The sequence below is a fragment of the Microcaecilia unicolor genome, chromosome 2 (assembly GCF_901765095.1).
Source record: "Microcaecilia unicolor chromosome 2, aMicUni1.1, whole genome shotgun sequence".
NCBI lineage: Eukaryota > Metazoa > Chordata > Amphibia > Gymnophiona > Siphonopidae > Microcaecilia > Microcaecilia unicolor.
The window spans coordinates 65,211,780-65,231,035 of NC_044032.1; the positions used below are offsets into that span (position 1 = coordinate 65,211,780).

Here is a 19,256-nt window from a genome sequence, read left to right on the forward strand (position 1 = left end):
AACTGGGAACTGTGGTGCCATTTTCTATGCTTATTTCATTTGCTCATAAGCTATGCTGGTTACTACATTCTCCAAAAACAAGAAAAAAATATTTACTACTATTATTTGCCTTTCTTAGGTTCTAACCAGGCTAGCATACAACTCATTTATGGGGTCTTTTACTAAGCCGTGGTAGCGTTTTTAGCTCTCAGTAGAAATCAGCTGTCGGTAAACGCCAAGACACCCATAGTAATATAATGGGCATCTTGGCATTTACCACCAGCTGATTTCTAGCGTGCGCTAAAACATTACCACAGCTTAGAAAAAGACCGCTCAGATGGCAAAGATTGGTGTAGGTGGTGGTAGTATGTACAAATGGTTTTGCTCCTATATCAGAATATGCTTTTCAGGTGAAAGTAGTAAAATGGTTTAGATTTAGCTCATGACTTTTCAGTAGTAGCTCATGGCAAGCTATATCCAGGTACAGTAGGTATTTTTTTTCTGTCCCTTCCTCGGATGCTTTACAATCAAACTTTGTGCCCGAGGTACACAAGGGTTAAATGATTTGCCCAAGATCACAAGGAGCGGCAGTGGGATTTAAACCGGTCTTTCCTCATTCTCAGTATGCTGCTCTAACCAGTACCCAAAATATAGTGGCTAGATTAATTTTAGGTCAGTGAGAACCATTATCCTTTCATTGGCAGAGCTGAATTGGCTCCAAGTAAAATTTGAGGTAAACATTTTTCTCTTTGGTGTGAAAAGGTTTATTGGATTCACTGAAAAGGAGAGAATACCACAGAGGAAAATGAGTGAAATGTTGCACATGTAGGAAAGGGAAGAGAAGAGGGGAGACAGGCTGGACATGAAGGGAAGGGAAGACAGGTTGGACATGAAGGGACAGGAAAAGAAGAGGGGAGACAGGCTGCACATGAAGGGAAGGGGGAATATGGGCTGCACATGAAGGGGTGGGAAGAGAAAAGGGGAGATAAACTGCACATGAAAGGAAGGGAGTAGAAGAGGGGAGACAGGCAGCACCTGAAGGGAAGGGAGTAGAAGAGGGGAGACATGCTGCACATGAAGGGAAGGGAGTAGAAGAGGGGAGATATGTTGCACATGAGGGAAAAGGAAGTGGGGAGACAGGCTGCACATGGAGAAGGAAGAGGGAGAGGTAAAACAAGATAGATTGGAGAAGGAAGCAGAGAAATTGAAGAAAGCTGAACATGAAAGCTCAGTGCCAGACAGACACAGGGCAGGAGGTGAGAAAAGAAATAGCAATCGGAAAGGAGGCCCTGGAAACAGAGTTAAGAGCACATACAGAGGAAAGCAGAACTAAAGATTGGGAACAAGATGACTGGAATAATAAAATCACCAGACTACAAAAGTAGGAAAAATGATGTTATTTTCAACTTAGTGACTGAATTATCTTGATGATGAGAATTAACATCTGTCTGTTTTATTTTGCACTATACAGGAGGACATGAATTTATTTCTATTTCTCTGGTGTTACACAACATGCAGAGTCTGATATCTCTGCTTTCAGATTTTTGTCTGCATGTTTTTTGCAGTTCCCTATTTTGTACCAGGTGACAATCATGTTCTGTAGCTGAGGTGAAGGATTCTGCTGGCATGTGGTGTCTGTGTAGGAATGATTCTGCTGGCATGTGGTGTCTGTGTAGGAATCTGTAACAGTTCATCTTGTTCCAGTTTCTTAATAGTAGGTATATTGATGATCTAATGTATTTCAGTAGCATAATTAAATTAAATAACTACTTCTGATGGTTACAGGTACAGATGGGGATGGAGGAGATTACTTGTGGGGATCAGTGGGGATGGAATGGTTCTTAGTGGGGATGAGTGGATATGGGTTAAAATCCAGTGGTGTATGTTGAAACTTTTTGCACCTTGTAAGAATGCAGGTAAGAATCACTGCCCTAGGTGAACCTTCAGCCATCCCCCAGCTCCACAGGGTTGACTCAAGGCCCTACACTCCTCTCCCCTTATATTCCAACATTTTCCCTTTCCTGCCATCCCCACCCTATCTAGGCTGTGCCTGGGCAGGCATGCAGCAGAAGCCCATGCTTAAGGGCTGCCAGATTCTTTACCTTCTGATGCCTGTTGAAGAGGGTGGAATACAGCAGGGATTGAGTATGGCCAAATGTTGAAAGGCCCCACGCTGTACAGGCTGCTTATCGCTACCCTCAACAGCACCCTAGTCTAAATAATGGTTAAACTAGCCCTATGTACAGAGATTAAAGATTTTAATGGGGAGAGACAGGCACTTAAAGCAGAGATTTAGGAATCTGTTTGTTAATGTTACCGTTACAGAAAGCACTACAAAGCTTATTATAGCATTCTGCCTGGAATCTAATAAAAGTTGACCTTTGTAAACACTTGATTGTGAGTTCAATTTCTTTTGTAGTGCAAGTTATAATAAAGCTTTAAAAATTAAACAATTCTCTCTATATAGGATGCCTATAGACTATAGGAATGAATAGGATTGAAATTACCAACCCTGCTGGCGACAACAAGCTGCACTAGACCCGCTGCCGAACGCAAAACAGCAACGGCCTCCTGATGAGAGAGTCCCACTAAGGACTGGCCATTGATCATCAGAAGCTCATCACCTGATCTCAATCTACCATCCCTAAAAGAAAAAAAAAAGGAAACAAAAGGCAGCAATTAATTTATTGCTTAATCAACAGATTTTGCTCTTCAATTGAGATAGCAGAATTCTACAGATCAGGATAAGATCTCAAAAAAACAAGGGTTCTCCTGGCGTTTGCTACAGAGATCACCGACTGTTCCCAAGGAAGCAAAGTAGTCAACTGTACTTATAGGAAGGAAAAGTCAATAAATATGGTGAAGTTAAGCATGATACCAAAATCAGAAGCTTGATCCGTGCGGAAATAGGAAACCAGTGTTCTGAGTGAGATAAGAGGAGGAGTAACATGGTCAAAACAAGCAGAGTCATAGAGGAGTTTAACAGAGGTGGACTCCTCCTAGTATTTTATCCTACACACTTCTGCATCTCCCTCATCAGACCAAATTGGGCTATTACTGTAGGTGATAAAGATGAGATGTCTGGCTAAAACCAATGAGATAAGCCGCTAATATTCAGCATACACGAAGTTAGGACAACAAATTTGAAGTTAACCATATATACCATTTTAAATATCAGTTTCAGAGAGTTTATGTATGTGCCACATGACAATTATACTTAAGAACATAAGAGTAGCCATACTGGGTCAGACCAACGGTCTATCTAGCCTAGTATCCTGTTTTCAACAGGGGCCAAGCCAGGTCACAAGTACCTGCCTGAAACCCAAATCGTGGCAACATTCCATACTACAAATCTCAGGGCAAGCAGTAGCTTCCCCATGTCTGTCTCAATAGCAGACTATGGACTTTTCCTCCAAGAACTTGTTCAAACCTTTTTTCAAACCCAGATACACTAACCACTGTTACTACATCCTCTGGCAAAGAGTTCCAGAGCTTAAATATCCGTTGAGTGAAAAAATATTCTCTCCTATTTGTTTTTAAAGTATTTCCATGTAACTTCCTCAAGTGTCCACTAGTCTTTATACTTTTGGAACAAGTACAACATTGATTTACTTCTACTCGTTCTATACCACTCAGGATTTTGTAGACCTCAATCATATCTCCCCTCATCCATCTCTTTTCCAAGCTGAAGAGCCCTAACCTCTTTAGCCTTTCCTCATATGACAGCAGTTCCATTCCCTTTATCATTTTGATCACTCTTCTTTGAACCTTTTCCAATTCTGCTATATCTTTTTTGAGATACAGCAATCAGAACTGAACGCAATACTCAAGGTGTGTATGCACCATGGAGCAATACAGAGGCATCATAGTATTTTCAGTCTTATTCACCATCCCTTTCCTAATAATTCCTAGCATCCTGTTTGCTTATTTGGCCGCCACCACACACTGAGCAGAAGATTTCATCGTATTATTTACAATGACATCTAGATCTTTTTGTTGAATGCTGACCCCTAAAGGTGGACCATAGCATCAGGTAACTATGATTCGGATTATTCTTTCCAATGTCCACATTAAATTTCATCTGCCATTTGGATGCCCAGTCTTCCTGCAATATTTCACAGTCCGCACATGTTTCAACAACCTTAAATCGTGTCATCTGCAAATTTAATCATCTCATTCATTGTTCTGATTTCTGCATCATTTATAAATATGTTAAATAGCACCCGTCCCAGTACTGATCCATGCGGCACTCCACTGTACACCCTCCTATATTGAGAGAAATGACCATTTAACCCTACCCTCTGTTTTTTGTCCAGATAACCAATTCCTAATCCACACCAGAACACTGTCTCCTATCCCATGATCTAATTTTATCAGGAGTCTCTCATGAGGAATTTTATCACAATATTTTGAATGGCCATATTTCTGAATTAGCTGGCATAGAGCCCCTTTTACTAAACTGCACTAGCAATTTCCGATGCAGCAAATGTGACGCAGCTCATTCAAGTGGGCTTCATCGTATTTGCCTCGTAGGAATCACTAGCATGATTTAGTAAAAGGGGACCACAGCACTGAAAATCATTTTCAGGAACGCTACAGTGTAATAGCATATGAACTAAGTACATATGGATAAACCACAGACACAAGTAGTCACTGTACCTATGCGCAGAGCCTCCTTCTTCCACGTGTGCAACAGTGATGCCATGAGGGGACCTCTTCGATCCACGGCCTCCTGTGATCTGGATTCCCAGTCCATCAGCCCCTTTCACCATATGCATCTTCCATATACAACAACCTTCACGCTGCGGGGAAAGTAAAGATCATTATTGACCTTTTATTTGAAGGTATTCCAACCTTACTTAGGGGCTCTTTTACTATGCTGTGGTGAAAAGTGGCCTTAGTGCACCTTTATGTGGGTTTTTCCTGCATGCTAAGGCAATGTTTGCCACAGCCGAACAAATGGCCCTGACACACCCCCTCCCAAAAGTAAATAAAAATATTTTTTAGTGCATAATAAGTACATGCAGATTTGGCATTTACAGCAGGATGCCTGAGTGTGTCTCATGGTATGCCATTTTAAGTTGCTTTAGTCACGTGTTAGTGCCTAACACAGGTTAGTAAAAGGGTTCTTTAAATAGCAGGAAGACAGAATAACTAAAGATAACTAGAACAGCATTATACAAGGGTCTGTGTCAAAATCTCCATCGCAGTTCATAGATGAAAGCAGATACCTAGTGGAAAAAACACATCACTCAGCTGGGTTCATAGATCTTGTCCTGTTACAAACCTCCCTTTGCAGAGTTGCAAGGGTTATAATAACCCATTAATTCTAAAGTGATATTTAAATTTTATAAAGCAAATTTTCAGGTATTCTGGGTTTTATTTTGTATTTGTTATATAGTATTTGCTACAGTTAAGATTAAAGTGGTACAAAAATACATGGAAAATGTATAATGTACTCTTATGTATCAAGCAGTATATCACTGACACTGTCCTGGTCGCAGTGTATGTAAAATAAATATAAAGCAACATATCCCATGCAGATAGCATAACTACATGTGACAAATTTCTAAACACATCTATCATGGACTACCAATGCGCACCAAAAGCTACTATAAAATTAATCTAACACATCCTAACTCATTTCCTCAACAGTACCTTACATTTAGAAGGAAGGTTAAAAACCTATTTAAAACATTTGTTTTACAAGAAAATTAATATTTTAGGGTGTGAATGTTTTATGTAGAGTTTACGTAATTCCCAGAGATTGTTCTGGCCTCTTGACTTTTGCAACCAGCTTAGAACTGTGATGTTATGGTAGGATGTAACTTTGAAATGTAATGTAACTATTTCAGCTTCAATAATGACATCTATCTACAAATCATGGACACTGCTATGGGCACCAGGATGGCACCTTGATATGACAACCACCTTATGGTAGAACTGGAAGAGACATTTTTGAATACATATCAGACTAAACCCTTTAAATATGGTATATTGATGACATTTTTATGATTTAGACTGAGGGAGAGGAGAACAAAACACAATTTTACAGTCCTTCAATCAGATTCAAAATGGACTACTCCACAGAGGAAGTTAACTTTCTGGACACCAAACAATGGCTATATACAAACATATATATACATGAAAACGACTGAAAGATGCAGCTACCTGCACAATTCAAGCATTCACACTTCACATACAAGAAGTCCATTATAATACTACCGAATATTCTCTGACTCAATAAACACCTCAAAATCCTGACTGAATCCTTCAAGCAAAAGAAGAACAAATGGCTAGAAATGTAAGGAGGGGTGACAAAAATTTCTTCAGGTATATTAGTGAAAGGAGGAAGACTAAAAAGGGAATTGTGAGACTGAAAGATGCTGAGAACCACTATATAGATAATGATGAAGAAAAAGCAAATTTGTTAAATAGATACTTTTGTTCTGTTTTCACAGAAGAAAATCCTGGAGAAGGACCGCAATTGACTGGCAAAAGTACATGTGAGAATGGAGTAGATATAGCACCATTCATGGAAGACAGTGTGTGTATGAACAACTTAAAAATCTAAAGGTGGACAAAGCAGTAGGACCAGATGGGATTCACCCCAGAATATTGAGGGAGCTCAGAGAGGTTCTGGCAGGTCCTCTTAAAGATTTGTTTAATAAATCCTTGCAGACGGGAAAGGTTCCATGGGATTGGAGAACAGCGGAGGTGGTCCCTCGTCACAAAAGTGGTGATAGGGAAGAAGCTGAAAACTACAGGCCGGTAAGCCTCACTTTGGTTATTGGAAAAGTAATGGAAGCCAAGCTGAAGGAAAGGATAGTGAATTTCCTGGAAGCAAATAAGTTGCAAGATCCGAGACAACATGGTTTTACCAAAGGGAAATCGTGCCAAACGAATCTCATTGAATTCTTTGACTGGGTGACCAGAGAATTAAATCAAGAACGTGCTATGGATGTAATCTACTTAGATTTCAGCAAAGCTTTTGACACGGTTGCCCACAGGAGGCTCTTGAATAAACTAGACGGGCTGAAGATAGGACCCGAAGTGGTGAACTGGATTAGGAACTGACTGACAGGCAGATGCCAGAGGGTGGTGATAAATGGAGTTCGCTCGAAGGAGGGAAAGGTGAGTAGTGGAGTGCCTCAAGGATCGGTGCTGGGAGCCGATTCTATTCAATATATTTGCGAGTGACATTGCCGAAGGCTTACAAGGTAAAGTTTGCCTTTTTGCGGATGACACCAAGATTTGCAACAGAGTGGACACCCTGGAGGGAAGTGGAAAGCATGAAAAAGGATCTGCAGAAGCTAGAAGAATGGTCTAACGGTTTGGCAATTAAAATTCAATGTGAAGAAATGCAAAGTGATGCACTTAGGGAGTAGAAATCCACAGGAGACGTATGTGTTAGGCGGTGAGAGTCTGATAGGTACAGACAGGGAAAGGGATCTTGGGGTGATAGTATCTGAGGACCTGAAGGCGACGAAACATTGTGACAAGGCGGTGGCCGTAGCTAGAAGATTGCTAGGCTGCATAGAGAGAGGTGTGACCAGCAGAAGAAAAGAGGTTTTAATACTCCTGTATAAGACATTGGTGAGGTCCCACCTGGAGTATTGTGTTCAATTTTGGAGGCTGTATCTTGCGAAGGATGTTAAAAAAATGGAAGCGGTGCAAATAAAAGCTACGAGAATGGTATGGGATTTGCGTTGCAAGACGTATGAGAGACTTGTTGACCTGAACATGTATACCCTGGAGGAAAGAGAAGCAGGGGTGATATGATACAGACGTTCAAATATTTGAAAGGTATTAATCTGCCAATGAACCTTTTCCGGAGATGGGAAGGTGGTAGAACTAGAGGACATGAAATGAGATTGAAGGGGGGCAGACTCAAGAAAAATGTCAGGAAGTATTTTTTCATGGAGAGAGTGGTGGATGCTTGGAATGCCCTCCCGCGGGAGGTGGTGGAGAGGAAAACGGTAACGGAATTCAAACATGCGTAGGATAAACATAAAGGAATCCTGCTCAGAAGGAAGGGATCCCCAGAAGCTTAGCCGGTGGTAGGAGGCAGGGCTGGTGGTTGGGAGGTGGGGAGAGTGCTGGGCAGACTTATACGGTCTGTGCCAGAGCCAGTGGTGGGAGGCGGGGCTGGTGGTTGGGAGGCAGGGATAGTGCTGGGCAGACTTATATGGTCTGTGCCAGAGCCGGTGGTGGGAGGCGGGGCGGGTGGTTGGGGGGTGGGGACAGTGCTGGGCAGACTTATATGGTCTGTGCCCTGAAAAACACAGGTACAAATCAAGATAAGGTATACACAAAAAATGGCACACGTGAGTTTATCTTGTTGGGTAGACTGGATGGACCGTCCAGGTCTTTTTCTGCTGTCATCTACTTTGTTACTATGTTACCTCTAGGAAGATTGCCTCTTTACTTAGCACATCCAGGGAAAACCTAGTGCAGTGCAATGAAAAGAAAATCTTAGTCCCTCTTGTACTGACATACAATCCAGAGCTGGAAAAACAGAAAAATCATAAAGGATCTACAGCCATTGTTCTAGAAGGATGACTTACAGATCCAATGCGGTGACCTGCGGTGCTTCCAGAGAGAAGCTCTGGTGTGGGAGAAGAAGACGACCCCTTGCGTGAGCTGATTCAAAGAGTTAATCAGTTGGAACGAAGGCATGAGGAATCGGGCCGACGGACGTGGGAGCCGGAATGGATGGATCGTGCAAAACATTATGAAGCGCCTCCTTGCCTAGGTCAGATATAGCCAGAAGAGCTCCTATGAGAACAGGGGGTGGAGACGTGGTGTGTTTTCATTGTAGGAGCAGGGACACATTGCTCAAAACTGTTTGAGCGAGAAAGCACAGACTCGCCAGCCATGGAGCAAATGAAGTCCAGTGAGAATAACACCAAGCACCAGTACAGAATCCAAAGAGAGAGTTGAGAGGCTTGCAGTGGGGTCTAAGGGTATTGTGCAAGTCTCTGCTCCACTAGAGCTGGCCTTCTAACCTCCTTATCTGAACCAAAAATTAGTGAAAAGCAAGCTCCCAACAGAAGCTCAAAGCTTGCAGTATTCCAAGCTGAAAATTGTGCCAGCACATATCACAGGACCCCACAAGTTACCTACATGGGAAAACCATTCAGTATTAAGGGGATTATGCATGTGCTGTAGTATATGTTACTAAATGCAGAAATAGGAAGAAGGGTGCTATGTTGAGTAAAGAAGTCAGATGTTAAAGACAAGAATTAATTCACATAGAAACCACAAAACAAACCAAGGTGGCAGCTCTGTGGGTGAGAACGTCTCAGGACCAGAGCATGGCATTCATGACCTTATGGTTACTCAGAATACTAAGAGGAAACTTTAAAACAATTCAGGTACATAAGGTTTATGAAATTAAAGTGCTTTTAAACTAAAAAGGAGAAATTAGACCTTACCTGCTAATTTGCTTTCCTTTAGTCCCTCCGGAACGGCCCAGAATGTGACTGATGGTTTGTGCACGCCTTCCAGCAGGTGGAGACTGAGAAAAAAAACTGTGACTCTAGAGAGAGAGAGCCAATAAGAGCCCTTGGCAACAAGAGAAAGATCAGGTAACAAAGTACCAAAGCAGAAGAAAGTAAAACAATAAGTAAATGGTCTGTGCATACAAAAGCCTGAGCAGCCACCGGCACATTGCCAACACAGGGTGTGTGCCACCAACAATAATGTGACCAATGACATGCCCCTGCATATCATGCACAAAAGGTTACATACTGAACCACAGAATTTGTTTTCTTTCCTTTTTTTTTTTTTTTAACAATGAAACCAGAAACCAGCAACACAGCTCCCAAGAAAACAATATCACTTGAAGACACAGACTATCTAAAGGGAGGGATCTGGGCCGGTCCGGAGGGACTAAAGGAAAGCAAATTAGCAGGTAAGGTCTAATTTCTCCTTCCTTAGCATCCCTCTGGACCGGTCTAGAATGTCACTGACAGGAAGTAACAAAGCAGTACGATTATGGGAGGGACCCTAACAGCCCCGCCGTCAAAACGTGTGCCCCGAAAACAACTTGCTGATGACTCAGGAGGTCCAATCGATAGTGCTTAGAAAAGGAATGCAAAGAAGACCAAGTCGCCGCCATACAAATGTCCTCCAGAGGCACCAGACAACGCTCTGCCCAAGAAGTAGCCTGACCTCTGGTAGAGTAAGCTTTAACTCCTTCTGGAACAGCTTTCCCAGAAAGAAGGTAAGCTGATGCAATAATTTCCTTAAGCCAATGAGAAATAGTGGTCTTAAAAGCCATAAGCCCTTTGTGTGAATCTCTGGTCGGACCGACAAATATGCTCCATAGACTTTACATAATGCTTCAGAACTCTGACATCCAAAAGCTTCAAGAGACACTGCTCTTCCGACCCGGAGAAAGAACCTAGAACATCACCAGTTGAGATGAATGAAAATGAGTCAATACCTTGGGCAGAAAAGAAGGAACTGGTCTTAAAACCACTCGATCTCAGCTGAATTCCAAAAACGGAGACCTTCATGAAAGAGCCTGCAACTCCGAAACTCTCCTAGCTTAGGCAATAGCCCCTAAAAACAATGCCTTCAGGGTTAAGTCCTTCAAAGTACAAGAAGACAAAGGCTCAAAGGGAGGCTTGGTAAGAACCGAGAGCACCAAATTAAGATCCCAGTGGGGAAAAGAACAGCGTGACAGAGGACGCAGGAGGCTAATCCCTCTTTAAAAACGGAACACATCCAGGTGGCTAGCCAGCGATCTTCCTTGAACATGACCTCGAAAACATGACAGAGCTGCAATGTGCACGTTAAGAGAAGCCAAAACGTGGCCTTTGTCAAAACCACACTGCAGAAAATCCAAAATTTGCAAGACATGCGCGGGAAAGGGAGCTATCCAGAGTTCCTCACATCAGGCCTCAAAAATCCTCCAGGTCCAAACATAATTCAAAGAGGTAGAACGCCGACAAAAGCAAAGCATAGTAGCAATTATGTTAGCTGAGTATCCTTTCTTGTCAGTCTCACCCACTCAAGAGCCAGGTCGTAAGACAGAATCGACCCAGATCCAGATGAAACACCGGGCCCTGAGCCAAAAGATCCTGCTTGACCGGGAGCTTGAACGGATCCTCTACTAGAAGCCACTGAAGATCAGCGTACCACGGTCTGTGAGGCCAATCCGGCGCCACCAAGATCAGATGGCCCCTGTGCATCTCGACTCTCTGAAGTAGACGCACTATCAATGGCCAGGGAGAAAAGGCATAAAGAAGACTGGTCGGCCAGGGAGCAAACAGATCCATCTTGGGGAACCCCCCCAATGGTTCACCACCGCCCGATACGCCACATCGCTTAGAGCCCACTCCCTGAAAAACTGAGAAAGTCTGCCTCAACATTTTGAACTCCTGCTACATGAGCCGCTGACAGCACCACCAGATGCACCTCCGACCACTATAACAGCTGTGCCACTTCTTGCTCCAACTGCTGACTCCTTGTTCCTCCTTGCCGATTGATGTAAGCCACCGCTGTGGTATTTTCTGACATCACGCGGACTGCCTCGCCCCTCAACAGATGAAGAAAGGTCTGGATTGTTAGTCTAACTGCCCTAGTCTCCAATAGATTTATTAGTACATAAGTACATAAGTAGTGCCATACTGGGAAAGACCAAAGGTCCATCTAGCCCAGCATCCTGTCACCGACAGTGGCCAATCCAGGTCAAGGGCACCTGGCACGCTCCCCAAACGTAAAAACATTCCAGACAAGTTATACCTAAAAATGCGGAATTTTTCCAAGTCCATTTAATAGCGGTCTATGGACTTGTCCTTTAGGAATCTATCTAACCCCTTTTTAAACTCCGTCAAGCTAACCGCCCGTACCACGTTCTCCGGCAACGAATTCCAGAGTCTAATTACATGTTGGGTGAAGAAAACTTTTCTCCGATTCGTTTTAAATTTACCACACTGTAGCTTCAACTCATGCCCTCTAGTCCTAGTATTTTTGGATAGCGTGAACAGTCGCTTCACATCCACCCGATCCATTCCACTCATTATTTTATACACTTCTATCATATCTCCCCTCAGCCGTCTCTTCTCCAAGCTGAAAAGCCCTAGCCTTCTCAGCCTCTCTTCATAGGAAAGTCGTCCCATCCCCACTATCATTTTCGTCGCCCTTCGCTGTACCTTTTCCAATTCTACTATATCTTTTTTGAGATACGGAGACCAGTACTGAACACAATACTCCAGGTGCGGTCGCACCATGGAGCGATACAACGGCATTATAACATCCGCACACCTGGACTCCATACCCTTCCTAATAACACCCAACATTCTATTCGCTTTCCTAGCCGCAGCAGCACACTGAGCAGAAGGTTTCAGCGTATCATCGACGACGACACCCAGATCCCTTTCTTGATCCGTAACTCCTAACGCGGAACCTTGCAAGACGTAGCTATAATTCGGGTTCCTCTTACCCACATGCATCACTTTGCACTTGTCAACATTGAACTTCATCTGCCACTTGCATGCCCATTCTCCCAGTCTCGCAAGGTCCTCCTGTAATCGTTCACATTCCTCCTGCGACTTGACGACCCTGAATAATTTTGTGTCATCGGCGAATTTAATTACCTCACTAGTTATTCCCATCTCTAGGTCATTTATAAATACATTAAAAAGCAACGGACCCAGCACAGACCCCTGCGGGACCCCACTAACTACCCTCCTCCACTGAGAATACTGGCCACGCAATCCTACTCTCTGCTTCCTATCTTTCAACCAGTTCTTAATCCATAATAATACCCTACCTCCGATTCCATGACTCTGCAATTTCTTCAGGAGTCTTTCGTGCGGCACTTTGTCAAACGCCTTCTGAAAATCCAGATATACAATATCAACCGGCTCCCCGTTGTCCACATGTTTGCTTACCCCCTCAAAAAAATGCATTAGATTGGTGAGGCAAGACTTCCCTTCACTAAATCCGTGCTGACTTTGTCTCATCAGTCCATGTTTTTGTATATGCTCTGCAATTTTATTCTTAATAATAGCCTCCACCATCTTGCCCGGCACCGACGTCAGACTCACCGGCCTATATTGAGCAAGATCTCTCCTGAGGAGACCACAGACCTTGAGCATACTGTCCCTGACAGTGAGCTTCCCATCCTGGAGACTGGCATTTGTTGTAACCACCTTCCAAGTTGGGCTGGTCCAGAGGCATTCCCTTGGTCATACTGCCATCTCGCAGCCACTAACGTAGGACGCTCTTCACCTGAACCGGAAGCGACAATTTCTGATGTAGAGCGTACTTCTACTTCTGTGTCGACCACCAAGAAAGAAGTGACCTCTGAAGCGGCCTCATGTGAGCCCTGGCCCAGGGCACTGCCTCGATCGCTGCCACCATGGAACCCAGGACCTGAAGATAATCCTTGGCTGCTGGCCTCGGTGACTGCAATAAGTGACGAAACTGAGACTGCAGTTTGAGGACACAAGCCGGCGGAAGAAAAACACGGCCCTGCAACATGTTGAAACAGACTCCCAGGTACTCCAATGACTAAGATGGCTGCAGATGGATCTTTTGTGCACTGACTACCCAACCTAAGGACTTCAAGAAGTCTACTACTCGAGCTGTCACCTGAACCCTCTCCTGGTAAGACTTTGCTCTGATCAACCAATCACCTACATAAGGATGAACTAGAATGCCTTCCATTCTGAGTGCTGCAGCTACTACCATGACTTTGGTAAACATCCGAGGAGCAGTCATAAGCCCGAAGGGAAGAGCCCAAAAATGAAAATGCTGGCCGAGCACCACAAACCGAAGGAAACGTTGGTGTGCCGGTCAAATAGGGATATGCAAGTAGGTTTCTGTGAGGTCAAGCGACGTCAGAAACTACCCGGTCTGCATCGACACAATGATCGACTGCATAGTCTCCATATGAAACGAGGGCAACCTGAGGGCTCGAGTGACCGTCTGGAGATCTAAAATCAGCCTGAAGGAAACCTCTTGCTTGGGAACCAGAAAGTATATGGAGTAACATCCTAGACTCTGCTCTGCCAAAGGAACTGGACAAATAGCCTGAAGGTCGAGAAGTCGGCGTAGAGTGTCCCTGACAGCCCTGGTTTTGAGCAGAGAATGGCAGGGAGACTCCACGAAAGCTTCTGACAAAGGGCGAGCAAACTCTAAGGTGAACCCCGTCGCGAATACTACTACTACTATTTAACATTTCTAAAGCGCTGCTAGGGTTACGCAGTGCTGTACAGTTTAACAAAGAAGGACAGTCCCTGCTCAAAGGAGCTTACAATCTAAAGGACAAAAAATTCAGTCAATCAAATTGGGGCAATCTGGATTTCCTGGATAGACGTCCAATGGTTAGGTGCTGAAAGCGACATTGAAGAGGTGGGCTTTAAGCAAGGATTTGAAGATGGGCAGGGAGGGGGCTTGGCGTATGGGCTCAGGGAGTTTATTCCAAGCATAGGGTGAGGCGAGGCAGAAAGGGCGGAGCCTGGAGTTGGCGGTGGTGGAGAAGGGTACTGAGAGGAGGGATTTGTCCTCAGAGCAGAGATTACAGGGTAGGGGCGTAGGGAGAGATGAAGGTAGAGAGGTAATGGGGGGCTGCAGATTGAGTGCATTTGTAGGTTAGTAGGAGAAGCTTGAATTGTATGTGGTACCTGATCGGAAGCCAGTGAAGTGACTTGAGGAGAGGGGTGATATGAGCATAACGGTCTAGGTGGAAGATAAGACGGGCAGCAGAGTTCTGAACGGATTGAAGGGGGGATAGATGATTAAGAGGGAGGCCAGTGAGGAGTAGGTTGCAGTAGTCAAGGCGAGAGGTGATGAGAGTGGAGAGTTCGGGTGGTGTGCTCGGAGAGGAAGGGGCGAATTTTGCTGATGTTATAGAGGAAGAAGCGACAGGTTTTGGCTGTCTGCTGGATATGGGCAGAGAAGGAGAGGGAGTAGTCGAAGATGACTCCGAGGTTGCGGGCAGATGGTCTGAAGTAATTTGGGCCCACCTCCCATAAAACTGCGTCAACCGAGCTCCTACCTGAACCGGAGGCTGGGCCTGCATACCTTCATTGCTGAGGACAGGAGGAAGATGAGAAAGAATTTCCCGTTTCACGACCGCCTCTACAACCACCCCAAAAGCAGTAGGTCCTCTGAAAAAAAAGTATCATTGAAACGGAACTACTCTGCCTGGTCTATACCGAAAATCACAGCCCCTACCATGACGAGGAAAAAACCACCACGTCCAGGCCCCCTGGGACAATCCTCAGGAAGTCTCAGAAATTTAGCCTCACCCAGGCTACGCAGCAGCTTATCCAACTCATCGCCAAAGAGAAAAGAACCCTTAAAACGAAATTTACTACGCTTGAACTTAGAGGCCGCATCCGCAGACCAGCCATGAAGTCAAAGACAGCAACGGGCCGCCACAGAAACAGCCATAGACTTAGAAGAGGCCAGAAGCTAGTCGTAAAGAGCATCCGCCAAAAAGGCCGAACCCATTTCCAACTTTGCCACTACGGCATCTATCGCTGAAAAATCATCAGAAGATCGGTCCAAGACCTTTCCACACCAAAGAAAACAGGCTCTTGCTACTAAAAAAGCACAGATAGCAGCCTGCACTGCCAGAGCAGAAACATCAAAACTATTCTTTAACAAGGATTCTACACGGCGATCCTGGACATCCCTCAAAGCCATCCTGCCATCCACGGGAACTGTATTTTGTTTAGTGACTGCGGACACTACGGCATCCACCACTGGAGGGCGTAAAAGATCCTTGTCTGAATCTGGAACAGGATAATGCCTGAGCATGGATCTAGCAAGACGAAAGGCAGAATTGGGAACCTCCCATTGTGCCTGAATGATGTCCCTAATAACCTGGATGCATTGGAAAAGTCTTACCTGGCCTACGAATAACTTTCACCAGTAAATCCACCTTTCTGGACTCTGCCATTGGAGTCTCCTGCTCCTCAAATCGCAAGGTAGTGGAAACCTGAGAAATAAGCTCCTGCAGGTCATCTTCGGGAAACACCTATGTCTCCTCCAAGGACGGCATTTCCTGGTCCAAATCAGAAGAAAAATCCTCTTCTAAATCTCAAAACTGCCTGGGCCGCTTAGCAGCCGCTGATTGGCCCTCCTGAGACCTCTTCACTGAAGCCTCTCCTGGATCAGCTTTGTGCAATAAAAAAGCTTAGTACATTTGTACCACAAAGTCAGGCGGGAAGCCACCTTCACCCGCTGAAGAAACAGGAGTCTGAGGCAGAGCCAGTAGAGTGGCCGGTAAAGCAGGAAGGGTTGCAGCATTTAGAGGGGAAGACAAAATGGTGGCATTTCCCGCTGAAATCGGCGCTGCCAGTGAGGCTGACCCAACCGCACTTAAAACTGCCGAATCGGACTCCCGCTAACGGTGCTAACATTTTTACAGCCCCTGCTCTGATGAAGCATCTACCGCGGTGCAAAACTCGAGCCGACTCCCTGCCGCTGATAGACTGAACAGCGGCGGAGCTTCCCTCCCATCGCGTCTGCCTAAGCCAACTGCAAACCAAAACAGGAGCCAGAAAAAACAGCCATCGCGTCTGCCTAAGCCAACTGCAAACCAAAATAGGAGCAAGAAAAAACAACAGCAAACCATCACAGAGAGAAAACAGAAGCTGTCTTGCTCGTTTAAAGGGAAAGTAAAGGGCAGAGAACCAAAATCAAAGCTCGTTCAGCTTAAAAGAACACTAGGGAGGACATGGGGGAGGGACCCGGCCACCCGAGTTTGACACCCTGAGGCGCTAAGATACCCCCACGGGCCTATGCCTCAAAATAACAGGCTTTTTTAAATATATATATATCCGGATGCACAGAAGAAATAAATTCACCCAAACCAAGAGCCATATGTCCCTCACTCCACACCCTAACCCAGCGTCTGGGCTTATCAGGGATCTCTGGTATCTAATGGGGCAGAAGTGATGCTTGCTTACTCCTGCTTCATGGCTACTGGGGTGTCAAAATGGCCATGAAACTTCTAGCAGTAATATCACAGTATTATCACTGTGATCAGGGGAATAATGATAGTTCAGGCAGCCCAGCCAAGTTAAAGATTTCCTATGGGCTGCATGGAGCCCTTCCCCTCAAAGGACTTCAGAAAGGCAGGAGATAGGAAGGAATTGGGACCCACTTGCCTTTTGGCAAGGGCCCTGTAAGGACCAAGCCATGCACCTCATCTTTACTGCCTGTTGGGGGGGGGGGGGCAATGACTGGGGGCTGCAGCGGTTCACACTCTGTAAACAAGGCAATTAGGCTTTACCAAGTAGTGTAGCCTTAGCCTGCATGGCTGGGAACTAGGACAGGGACCAGGTGTACCTGCCCACACAAATTATCTGTTGGAGGTAGAGAAAATACTGCCATTTTCCATACAGCACCAGCCCTTATGCAGGGAAGTCAGTTTCTCTACCTCTAGTTGCTGGTTGGAAGCGGATACAACCCGAACATACAGAATAGTGCAGCTGGACTCTAAGGAAGCATGAGGTAACACAATGGGTCTCCAATATGTGCAAATTTGTTTCATGCATATTTGTTGTGGTAATCCTGAAAAATCAACTAGCTAGGCATGTCTCCAAGAGAGGGCTGAGAAGCACTGATTTGAGATATTTGCCTGCCATTAACTTCATTTATCATTCACCAGACTCAGATATGCTACAGAAGAGTCACCAGTGCCTGATGATCTAGCCCAAAGCAGCACCTGCAGGGCCGTGCCAAGGGTCTCCGGTGCCCCCCTGCAGACCATCAGTTGGCGGCCCCCCCCCCCCCCCATGGCACAAGATGCAAAGCTTTGAATTGTTTTGCGTCATCTGCAAATTTAATTACACGTATATTCAAGATCTTAAATTCAATACAAGCAAGCCGATGCAAGGAAGGCAAAGCGCTATCGGACCTCTTCTTATAGAAAACGTCTTTTTGCAGCAATGTTTTACAACAATTGAATTCTCATTCATATTTTGTTTGGAAACCTTGAGTATAAACCTCTAAAATACTCTAAGCAAAAAAATGTTAAGAGTTTGAGGAACTAGCTGAGCAGATCACCAAGAGAAAAATCACAAATCTGACGTAAAAAAATCTTCATATTGTGACAGTAATGACATGTAACTGGACGCTCCGATTTCAACAATGTTTTGTTACACTGTATTATAATATAAAAAAAAATCTATAAAAAGTTATTGTAACAACAAGAAAAATATTTGTTTGCCTAGGACCCACTAAAGGATAAATCCTTCCCTGTTGGCAGCTATTTTGGGGTAAGGGTTACTCGTATGGATGTGATACCAGCTAAGAATGGACACAATGAGTCTAAAGAATTGTCAAAGTGTAAATTCACTTGCCCTAAGATGGGACTTGATGCTTCTGGTTAATTTACTTTTCAGTCACTATAATAGTGCCACACTGACATGACCGCTAAGAACAAAGCAGACATAGGAGATCATCGTCTCCCTCTCCTGGTCTTGAATTACACCCTATCCCACACCGAAAAAAATATATCTATTACGAGAAGCCATTTAGCTTCGTTTACACAGCTGTAGCAAGTGGAGAAAGTAATGTAAGCGTTTGACTCCACAATTTATTCAAATCGAGAGAGAAAGAATTGAGAATCCGATATCGTAAGCAACTGATCACTCTTGCTTTAGATCTCCTGCTACTTCCAACGTCAGGTGGGTCTGAAGCAGTCAACCTAGAAGCAAAGCTCTTACCTTTCCGGGAAGCTGCAGACAGCTGACCTCCCCAGAGGATCCAAGCAGCGGCTCTCTCATTGCTCTCAGCACTCCAATGCGGGCCACGGTCCACGGAACTGCAAAACTGGGCAGCGGTCCAAATAAATCGGACGGACGTGTCACGTACACAGAGGGCGCGAGCGCGTGGGAAGAGCTGGGCATGCCAAAGAGTGAGCACTGCGCGCGGGAAGCCTGCAGCAGTGCATAGGCGCCGACGCGGTATTTTTTTTTAATACAATTGGTCCGGACGACGCGGTGCCCTTGAAGGCAGGCGCCCCCTGCCGTGATTACCCCGCTTACCGGGTTTGCACGGCCCTGAGCACCTGGCCTTACTTTCAGCATCTCACAACAGCTGGAGATACCAGTGTTAGTTCTAAAATGTGGAGAAGCTTTTCACTGAGTACAGATGTAATCACATATACCTCCTCCTTCCTAGCAGCAGTATGAGAACTGGAGTGTATGAATTAATGGACATTACATTGGACATAGATAGCCAAGCCCTGCTTTGTGCAGTAAAAACGCTGTACACAGCACCTCCTCATCTCTCTTTTCAGC

The 19,256-nt window shown here is 44.8% G+C and overlaps 1 protein-coding gene across 1 annotated transcript in view; it reads right to left on the reverse strand.

The window, feature by feature from the left end:
- PDZD2 (PDZ domain containing 2) overlaps positions 1-19,256 on the reverse strand; it is a 307,044-nt gene that overhangs the window by 216,065 nt on the left and 71,723 nt on the right. The window contains exons 2-3 of the mRNA XM_030193000.1: positions 4,639-4,781; positions 2,491-2,623 (exon numbers count right to left, since the gene is read on the reverse strand). Of these exons, the coding sequence (XP_030048860.1) occupies positions 2,491-2,623; positions 4,639-4,781 (276 nt within the window). The remainder of the gene's footprint in view (positions 1-2,490; positions 2,624-4,638; positions 4,782-19,256) is intronic.